Raw genomic sequence first — 12238 nt, forward strand, 5'->3', positions numbered from 1 at the left:
CAGCACAGCCAGGTGGACTGGGGACAGCAAGGAGTCATCATGTCAGGTATTCCTGGGGCATGGTCCTAGGGCTCAAGTCCTCCGAGAGAGAGAAAGAAAGAGATAATTAGAGAGAGCATATGTGGGATGGCCAGTCCTCTTCTGGCTGTGCCGGGTGGAGATTATAACAGAACATGGCCAAGATGTTCAAATGTTCATAAATGACCAGCATGGTTGAATAATAATAAGGCAGAACAGTTGAAACTGGAGCAGCAGCACGGCCAGGTGGACTAGGAACAGCAAGGAGTCATCATGTCAGGTAGTCCTGGGGCATGGTCCTAGGGCTCAGGTCCTCCGAGAGAGAGAAAGAGAGAAGGAGAGAATTAGAGAACGCACACTTAGATTCAAACAGGACACCGAATAGGACAGGAGAAGTACTCCAGATATAACAAACTGACCTTAGCCCCCCGACACATAAACTACTGCAGCATAAATACTGGAGGCTGAGACAGGAGGGGTCAGGAGACACTGTGGCCCCATCCGAGGACACCCCCGGACAGGGCCAAACAGGAAGGATATAACCCCACCCACTTTGCCAAAGCACAGCCCCCACACCACTAGAGGGATATCTTCAACCACCAACTTACCATCCTGAGACAAGGCTGAGTATAGCCCACAAAGACCTCCGCCACGGCACAACCCAAGGGGGGTGGGGGGGGCGCCAACCCAGACAGGATGACCACATCAGTGAATCAACCCACTCAGGTGACGCACCCCCTCCAGGGACGGCATGAGAGAGCCCCAGTAAGCCAGTGACTCAGCCCCTGTAATAGGGTTAGAGGCAGAGAATCCCAGTGGAAAGAGGGGAACCGGCCAGGCAGAGACAGCAAGGTCGGTTCGTTGCTCCAGAGCCTTTCCGTTCACCCTCCCACTCCTGGGCCAGACTACACTCAATCATATGACCCACTGAAGAGATGAGTCTTCAGTAGAGACTTAAAGGTTGAGACCGAGTTTGCGTCTCTGACATGGGTAGGCAGACCGTTAGCTCTATAGGAGAAAGCCCTGCCTCCAGCTGTTTGCTTAGAAATTCTAGGGACAATTAGGAGGCCTGCGTCTTGTGACCGTAGCGTACGTGTAGGTATGTACGGCAGGACCAAATCAGAGAGATAGGTAGGAGCAAGCCCATGTAATGCTTTGTAGGTTAGCAGTAAAACCTTGAAATCAGCCCTTGCTTTGACAGGAAGCCAGTGTAGAGAGGCTAGCACTGGAGTAATATGATCAAATTTTTTGGTTCTAGTCAGGATTCTAGCAGCCGTATTTAGCACTAACTGAAGTTTATTTAGTGCTTTATCCGGGTAGCTGGAAAGTAGAGCATTGCAGTAGTCTAACCTAGAAGTGACAAAAGCATGGATTCATTTTTCTGCATCATTTTTGGACAGAAAGTTTCTGATTTTTGCAATGTTACGTAGATGTAAAAAAGCTGTCCTTGAAATGGTCTTGATATGTTCTTCAAAAGAGAGATCAGGGTCCAGAGTAACGCCGAGGTCCTTCACAGTTTTATTTGAGACGACTGTACAACCATTAAGATTAATTGTCAGATTCAACAGAAGATCTCTTTGTTTCTTGGGACCTAGAACAAGCATCTCTGTTTTGTCCGAGTTTAAAAGTAGAAAGTTTGCAGCCATCCACTTCCTTATGTCTGAAACACATTCTTCTAGCAAGGGCAATTTTGGGGCTTCACCATGTTTCATTGAAATGTACAGCTGTGTGTCATCCGCATAGTAGTGAAAGTTAACATTATGTTTTCAAATAACATCCCCAAGAGGTAAAATATATAGTGAAAACAATAGTGGTCCTAAAACGGAACCTTGAGGAACACCGAAATTTACAGTTGATTTGTCAGAGGACAAACCATTCAGAGACAAACTGATATCTTTCCGACAGATAAGATCTAAACCAGGCCAGAACTTGTCCGTGTAGACCAATTTGGGTTTCCAATCTCTCCAAAAGAATGTGGTGATCGATGGTATCAAAAGCAGCACTAAGGTCTAGGAGCACGAGGACAGATGCAGAGCCTCGGTCCGATGCCATTAAAATGTCATTTACCACCTTCACAAGTGCCGTCTCAGTGCTATGATGGGGTCTAAAACCAGACTGAAGCATTTCGTATACATTGTTTGTCTTCAGGAAGGCAGTGAGTTGTTGCGCCTTTTCTAAAATGTTTGAGAGGAATGAAAGATTTGATATAGGCCGATAGTTTTTTATATTTTCTGGGTCAAGGTTTGGCTTTTTCAAGAGAGGCTTTATTACTGCCACTTTTTGTGAGTTTGGTACACATCCGGTGGATAGAGGGCCGTTTATTATGTTCAACATAGGAGGGCCAAGCACAGGAAGCAGCTCTTTCAGTAGTTTAGTTGGAATAGGGTCCAGTATGCAGCTTGAAGGTTTAGAGGCCATGATTATTTTCATCATTGTGTCAAGAGATATAGTACTAAAACACTTGAGCGTCTCTCTTGATCCTAGGTCCTGGCAGAGTTGTGCAGACTCAGGACAACTGAATTTGAAGGAATACGCAGATTTAAGGAGGAGTCCGTAATTTGCCTTCTAATAATCATAATCTTTTCCTCAAAGAAGTTCATGAATTTATCACTGCTAAAGTGAAAGTCATCCTCTCTTGGGGAATGCTGCTTTTTAGTTCGCTTTGCGACAGTATCAAAAAGGAATTTCGGATTGTTCTTATTTTCCTCAATTAAGTTAGAAAAATAGGATGATCGAGCAGCAGTAAGGGCTCTTCGGTACTGCACAGTACTGTCTTTCCAAGCTAGTCGGAAGACTTCCAGTTTGGTGTGGCGCCATTTCCGTTCCAATTTTCTGGAAGCTTGCTTCAGAGATCGGGTATTTTCTGTGTACCAGGGAGCTAGTTTCTTATGAGAAATGTTTTTAGTTTTTAGGGGTGCAACTGCATCTAGGGTATTGCGCAAGGTTAAATTGAGTTCCTCAGTTAGGTGGTTAACTGATTTTTGTCCTCTGGCGTCCTTGGGTAGACAGAGGGAATCTGGAAGGACATCAAGGAATCTTTGTGTTGTCTGTGAATTTATAGCACGACTTTTGATGATCCTTGGTTGGGGTCTGAGCAGATTATTTGTTGCCATTGCAAACGTAATAAAATGGTGGTCCGATAGTCCAGGATTATGAGGAAAAACATTAAGATCCACAACATTTATTCCATGGGACAAAACTAGGTCCAGCGTATGACCTGTAACAGTGAGTGGGTCCAGAGACATGTTGGACAAAACCCACTGAGTCGATGATGGCTCCGAAAGCCTTTTGGAGTGGGTCTGTGGACTTTTCCATGTGAATATTAAAGTCACCAAAGATTAGAATATTATCCGCTATGACTACAAGGTCCGATAGGAATTCAGGGAACTCAGTGAGGAACGCTGTATATGGCCCAGGAGGCCTGTAACCAGTAGCTATAAAAAGTGATTGAGTAGGCTGCATAGATTTCATGACTAGAAGCTCAAAAGGCGAAAACGTCATTTTTTTTTTTGTAAATTGAAATTTGCTACCTCTCTGACTGGACTCTGTACTGTAGTAGAGACTAGAAACATTGGCTGGTTTTCATTCCATGGCTGTGTCTGTATCAGTGCTGTATGGGGTGCTGTTTGTATCTGTGAATTGAATCTGGGTCTGGTCTGTATCTGATTGTCTGTCTGCCTCTTCTCTCCTCTTCCCGTACTCCTATAGGATGATTCTGAAGAGTGACGGGGTCATCCCGCCGCCCCCCGAGGCGCCCGCCCCCGAGCCCCCCGCCACCCTCACCCAGGTGGACGTGAGGAGTCGTGTGGCAGCCTGGTCAGCCTGGGCGGCGGAGCAGCAGGACTGTAAGAAAACACATGTTACCGGGACTTACTGAGTCTGGAAGGTTCTGCCTTCTAATAAGCAGGATATCACTCAGCAGTCAATGATATGGCAACATGAATGGACTTGAACAACAGTTTAGTTGAGAGATAGAGCTGTTCTAGAGGTTCAACCAGGTGATGTAGTGAGAGATAGAGCTGTTCTATGGGTTCAACCAGGTGATAGTTGAGAGATAGAGCTGTTCTAGGGGTTCAACCAGGTGATAGTTGAGAGATAGAGCTGTTCTATGGGTTCAACCAGGTGATAGTTGAGAGATAGAGCTGTTCTAGGGGTTCACCCAGGGGATAGTTGAGAGATAGAGCTGTTCTAGAGGTTCAACCAGGTGATGTAGTGACAGATAGAGCTGTTCTAGGGGTTCAACCAGGTGATAGTTGAGAGATAGAGCTGTTCTAGGGGTTCAACCAGGTGATGTAGTGAGAGATAGAGCTGTTCTAGGGGTTCAACCAGGTGATAGTTGAGAGATAGAGCTGTTCTAGGGGTTCAACCAGGTGATAGTTGAGAGATTTGAGAGATAGAGCTGTTCTAGGGGTTCAAACAGGTGATAGTTGAGAGATAGAGCTGTTCTAGGGGTTCAACCAGGTGATAGTTGAGAGATAGAGCTGTTCTAGAGGTTCAACCAGGTGATGTAGTGAGAGATAGAGCTGTTCTAGGAGTTCACCCAGGGGATAGTTGAAAGATAGAGCTGTTCTAGGGGTTCAACCAGGTGATAGTTGAGAGATTTGAGAGATAGAGCTGTTCTAGGGGTTCAACCAGGTGCCAGTTGAGAGATAGAGCTGTTCAAGGGGTTCAACCAGGTGATAGTTGAGAGATAGAGCTGTTCTAGGGGTTCAACCAGGTGATAGTTGAGAGATAGAGCTGTTCTAGGGGTTCAACCAGGGGATAGTTGAGAGATAGAGCTGTTCTAGGGGTTCAACCAGGTGATAGTTGAGAGATAGAGCTGTTCTAGGGGTTCAACCAGGTGATAGTTGAGAGATAGAGCTGTTCTAGAGGTTCAACCAGGTGATGTAGTGACAGATAGAGCTGTTCTAGGGGTTCAACCAGGTGATAGTTGAGAGATAGAGCTGTTCTAGGGGTTCAACCAGGTGATAGTTGAGAGATAGAGCTGTTCTAGGGGTTCAACCAGGTGATAGTTGAGAGATAGAGCTGTTCTAGAGGTTCAACCAGGTGATGTAGTGAGAGAGAGAGCTGTTCTAGGGGTTCACCCAGGGGATAGTTGAAAGATAGAGCTGTTCTAGGGGTTCAACCAGGTGATAGTTGAGAGATTTGAGAGATAGAGCTGTTCTAGGGGTTCAACCAGGTGATAGTTGAGAGATAGATCTGTTCTAGGGGTTCAACCAGGGGATAGTTGAGAGATAGAGCTGTTCTAGGGGTTCAACCAGGTGATAGTTGAGAGATGTAGCTGTTCTAGGGGTTCAACCAGGGGATAGTTGAGAGATAGAGCTGTTCTAGGGGTTCAACCAGGTGATAGTTGAGAGATGTAGCTGTTCTAGGGGTTCAACCAGGTGATAGTTGAGAGATAGAGCTGTTCTAAGGGTTCAACCAGGGGATAGTTGAGAGATAGAGCTGTTCTAGGGGTTCAACCAGGTGATAGTTGAGAGATGTAGCTGTTCTAGGGGTTCAACCAGGTGATAGTTGAGAGATAGAGCTGTTCTAGGGGTTCAACCAGGTGATAGTTGAGAGATAGAGCTGTTCTAGGGGTTCAACCAGGTGATAGTTGAGAGATAGAGCTGTTCTAGGGGATCAACCAGGTGATAGTTGAGAGATAGAGCTGTTCTAGGGGTTCAACCAGGTGATAGTTGAGAGATCGAGCTGTTCTAAGGGTTCAACCAGGGGATGTAGTGAGACTGAACCACTGACTGTCTCTACAAGGCTTTACATTGTGATACTTACCGGTTTCTGAGAGCTACTTGACACGTCTGATCCCCTCGGAGTACACGGAGTACAGCACAACCATTGGCTGTTCATAGAGAATGAACAGAGCACATCTTCTGGACCCCAAATGTATTAAAAATGAAAAATACAAATCTTTACCAGTACAAATGTAGACCAAGAGCGCAGAGGCAAGCCAACCTCCGATATCATTTGGGAGGCCTCTAAGAGGGTACATTAGGGTAGAGATAATCTCATACTCAGCAAAAGTTACCTCTGATTTAGAATGAAAGAAAAATACTAATAAATCACTATCTCAACAAAAATCTTCACATGGTTAAGAAGAAAATGATATTCCGGGAACTGAAGCAGGAATACGAGCTTTTCCTTTATCCTTTTGAAGAGAGACAACAACTACTACAACCACATCTACTACAACTAATACAACAACAACAACAACAACAACAACATCTACTACAACAACTACAACTAATACAACAACAACTACAACAACATCTACTACAACAACTACAACTAATACAACACCTACAACATCTACTACAACTAATACAACAACTACAACATCTACTACAACAACTACAACTAATACAACAACAACTACAACAACATCTACTACAACAACTACAACTAATACAACAACTACAACATCTACTACAACAACAACAACCACATCTACTACAACAACAACAACAACAACAACATCTACTACAACAACTACAACTAATACAACAACAAAAATCTTCACATGGTTAAGAAGAAAATGATATTCCGGGAACTGAAGCAGGAATACGAGCTTTTCCTTTATCCTTTTGAAGAGAGACAACAACTACTACAACAACAACAACATATACTACAACAACTACAACTAATACAACAACAACTACTACAACAACAACAACTACTACAACAACAACAACTACAACAACAACAACAACAAATACAACAACAACAACAACGACAACATATACTACAACAACTACAACAACAACAACAACAAATACAACAACAACAACAACGACAACATATACTACAACAACAACAACTACTACAACAACAACAACTACAACAACAACTACAACAAATACAACAACAACAACAACGACAACATATACTACAACAACTACAGCTAATACAACAACATCTACTACAACAACTACAACTAATACAACTACAACAACAACAACAACAAATACAACAACAACAACAACATCTACTACAACAACTACAACTAATACAACAACAACAACCACATCTACTACAACTAATACAACAACAACTACAACAACAACAACAACATCTACTACAACAACTACAACTAATACAACAACAACTACAACAACATCTACTACAACAACTACAACTAATACAACAACTACAACATCTACTACAACAACTACAACTAATACAACAACTACAACATCTACTACAACAACTACAACTAATACAACAACAACTACAACATCTACTACAACAACTACAACTAATACAACAACTACAACATCTACTACAACAACTACAACTAATACAACAACTACAACATCTACTACAACAACTACAACTAATACAACAACTACAACATCTACTACAACAACTACAACTAATACAACAACAACTACAACAACATCTACTACAACAACTACAACTAATACAACAACTACAACATCTACTACAACAACAACAACCACATCTACTACAACTAATACAACAACAACAACAACAACAACAACAACATCTACTACAACAACTACAACTAATACAACAACAACTACAACAACATCTACTACAACAACTACAACTAATACAACAACAACAACATCTACTACAACAACTACAACTAATACAACAACAACTACAACATCTACTACAACAACTACAACTAATACAACAACTACAACATCTACTACAACAACTACAACTAATACAACAACTACAACATCTACTACAACAACAACAACCACATCTACTACAACTAATACAACAACAACAACAACAACAACAACATCTACTACAACAACTACAACTAATACAACAACAACTACAACAACATCTACTACAACAACTACAACTAATACAACAACTACAACATCTACTACAACAACTACAACTAATACAACAACTACAACATCTACTACAACAACTACAACTAATACAACAACAACTACAACAACATCTACTACAACAACTACAACTAATACAACAACTACAACATCTACTACAACAACAACAACCACATCTACTACAACAACAACAACAACAACAACATCTACTACAACAACTACAACTAATACAACAACAACTACAACAACATCTACTACAACAACTACAACTAATACAACAACTACAACATCTACTACAACAACTACAACTAATACAACAACAACTACAACAACATCTACTACAACAACTACAACTAATACAACAACTACAACATCTACTACAACAACTACAACTAATACAACAACTACAACATCTACTACAACAACTACAACTAATACAACAACAACTACAACAACATCTACTACAACAACTACAACTAATACAACAACTACAACATCTACTACAACAACTACAACTAATACAACAACTACAACATCTACTACAACAACTACAACTAATACAACAACAACTACAACAACATCTACTACAACAACTACAACTAATACAACAACTACAACATCTACTACAACAACAACAACCACATCTACTACAACAACAACAACAACAACAACATCTACTACAACAACTACAACTAATACAACAACAACTACAACAACATCTACTACAACAACTACAACTAATACAACAACAACAACATCTACTACAACAACTACAACTAATACAACAACTACAACAACAACATCTACTACAACAACTACAACTAATACAACAACTACAACATCTACTACAACAACAACAACAACATCTACTACAACAACTACAACTAATACAACAACAACAACATCTACTACAACAACTACAACTACTACAACAACAACAACATCTACTACAACAACAACAACCACATCTACTACAACTAATACAACAACAACAACAACAACAACAACATCTACTACAACAACTACAACTAATACAACAACAACTACAACAACATCTACTACAACAACTACAACTAATACAACACCTACAACATCTACTACAACTAATACAACAACTACAACATCTACTACAACAACTACAACTAATACAACAACAACTACAACAACATCTACTACAACAACTACAACTAATACAACAACTACAACATCTACTACAACAACAACAACCACATCTACTACAACAACAACAACAACAACAACATCTACTACAACAACTACAACTAATACAACAACAAAAATCTTCACATGGTTAAGAAGAAAATGATATTCCGGGAACTGAAGCAGGAATACGAGCTTTTCCTTTATCCTTTTGAAGAGAGACAACAACTACTACAACAACAACAACATATACTACAACAACTACAACTAATACAACAACAACTACTACAACAACAACAACTACTACAACAACAACAACTACAACAACAACAACAACAAATACAACAACAACAACAACGACAACATATACTACAACAACTACAACAACAACAACAACAAATACAACAACAACAACAACGACAACATATACTACAACAACAACAACTACTACAACAACAACAACTACAACAACAACTACAACAAATACAACAACAACAACAACGACAACATATACTACAACAACTACAGCTAATACAACAACATCTACTACAACAACTACAACTAATACAACTACAACAACAACAACAACAAATACAACAACAACAACAACATCTACTACAACAACTACAACTAATACAACAACAACAACCACATCTACTACAACTAATACAACAACAACTACAACAACAACAACAACATCTACTACAACAACTACAACTAATACAACAACAACTACAACAACATCTACTACAACAACTACAACTAATACAACAACTACAACATCTACTACAACAACTACAACTAATACAACAACTACAACATCTACTACAACAACTACAACTAATACAACAACAACTACAACATCTACTACAACAACTACAACTAATACAACAACTACAACATCTACTACAACAACTACAACTAATACAACAACTACAACATCTACTACAACAACTACAACTAATACAACAACTACAACATCTACTACAACAACTACAACTAATACAACAACAACTACAACAACATCTACTACAACAACTACAACTAATACAACAACTACAACATCTACTACAACAACAACAACCACATCTACTACAACTAATACAACAACAACAACAACAACAACAACATCTACTACAACAACTACAACTAATACAACAACAACTACAACAACATCTACTACAACAACTACAACTAATACAACAACAACAACATCTACTACAACAACTACAACTAATACAACAACAACTACAACATCTACTACAACAACTACAACTAATACAACAACTACAACATCTACTACAACAACTACAACTAATACAACAACTACAACATCTACTACAACAACAACAACCACATCTACTACAACTAATACAACAACAACAACAACAACAACAACATCTACTACAACAACTACAACTAATACAACAACAACTACAACAACATCTACTACAACAACTACAACTAATACAACAACTACAACATCTACTACAACAACTACAACTAATACAACAACTACAACATCTACTACAACAACTACAACTAATACAACAACAACTACAACAACATCTACTACAACAACTACAACTAATACAACAACTACAACATCTACTACAACAACAACAACCACATCTACTACAACAACAACAACAACAACAACATCTACTACAACAACTACAACTAATACAACAACAACTACAACAACATCTACTACAACAACTACAACTAATACAACAACAACAACATCTACTACAACAACTACAACTAATACAACAACTACAACAACAACATCTACTACAACAACTACAACTAATACAACAACTACAACATCTACTACAACAACAACAACAACATCTACTACAACAACTACAACTAATACAACAACAACAACATCTACTACAACAACTACAACTACTACAACAACAACAACATCTACTACAACAACTACAACTACTACAACAACAACAACTACAACTAATACAACAACAACAAATACAACAACTAAACTCAAACAGCTTACAGTACTTCTTAATGATACATAATTATTACTGAAGGTCCTTTATACCTGATACAGAACTGAAACACACATAATGACTCCGGTCCTTTATACCTGATACAGAACTGAAACACACTGAATGACTCCGGTCCTTTATACCCGATACAGAACTGAAACACACTGAATGACTCCGGTCCTTTATACCTGATACAGAACTGAAACACACTGAATGATGCCGGTCCTTTATACCTGATACAGAACTGAAACACACTGAATGACTCCGGTCCTTTATACCCGATACAGAACTGAAACACACTGAATGACTCCGGTCCTTTATACCCGATACAGAACTGAAACACACTGAATGACTCCGGTCCTTTATACCCGATACTGAACTGAAACACACTGAATGACTCCGGTCCTTTATACCTGATACAGAACTGAAACACACTGAATGACTCCGGTCCTTTATACCTGATACAGAACTGAAACACACTGAATGACTCCGGTCCTTTATACCTGATACAGAACTGAAACACACTGAATGACTCCGGTCCTTTATACCCGATACAGAACTGAAACACACTGAATGACTCCGGTCCTTTATACCCGATACAGAACTGAAACACACTGAATGACTCCGGTCCTTTATACCCGATACAGAACTGAAACACACTGAATGACTCCGGTCCTTTATACCCGATACTGAACTGAAACACACTGAATGACTCCGGTCCTTTATACCCGATACAGAACTGAAACACACTGAATGACTCCGGTCCTTTATACCCGATACAGAACTGAAACACACTGAATGACTCCGGTCCTTTATACCTGATACAGAACTGAAACACACTGAATGACTCCGGTCCTTTATACCTGATACAGAACTGAAACACACTGAATGACTCCGGTCCTTTATACCTGATACAGAACTGAAACACACTGAATGACTCCGGTCCTTTATACCTGATACAGAACTGAAACACACTGAATGACTCCGGTCCTTTATACCTGATACAGAACTGAAACACACTGAATGACTCCGGTCCTTTATACCTGATACAGAACTGAAACACACTGAATGACTCCGGTCCTTTATACCTGATACAGAACTGAACTACAGAGGGTAGTAGTAAGCCCCTACAGAGGGTAGTAGTAAGGCCCTACAGAGGGTAGTAGTAAGGCCCTACAGACAGTAGTAGTAATGCCCTACAGAGGGTAGTAGTAAGGCCCT

At 39.8% G+C, this 12238-nt stretch overlaps 1 protein-coding gene across 17 annotated transcripts in view; it reads left to right on the forward strand.

Annotated features, from left to right (window-relative positions):
* The window catches only part of eps8a (EGFR pathway substrate 8, signaling adaptor a), a 185201-nt gene that overhangs the window by 124581 nt on the left and 48382 nt on the right, over positions 1-12238 (forward strand). For all 17 annotated transcript variants that reach the window (XM_090201456.1, XM_090201449.1, XM_090201450.1 and 14 more), the window contains one exon: positions 3727-3863. In XM_090201456.1, the coding sequence (XP_090057582.1) occupies positions 3727-3863 (137 nt within the window). The remainder of the gene's footprint in view (positions 1-3726; positions 3864-12238) is intronic.

This window comes from Oncorhynchus mykiss, chromosome 15, assembly GCF_057628025.1.
Source record: "Oncorhynchus mykiss isolate SJ-2025 chromosome 15, ASM5762802v1, whole genome shotgun sequence".
In the NCBI taxonomy this organism is placed as follows: domain Eukaryota; kingdom Metazoa; phylum Chordata; class Actinopteri; order Salmoniformes; family Salmonidae; genus Oncorhynchus; species Oncorhynchus mykiss.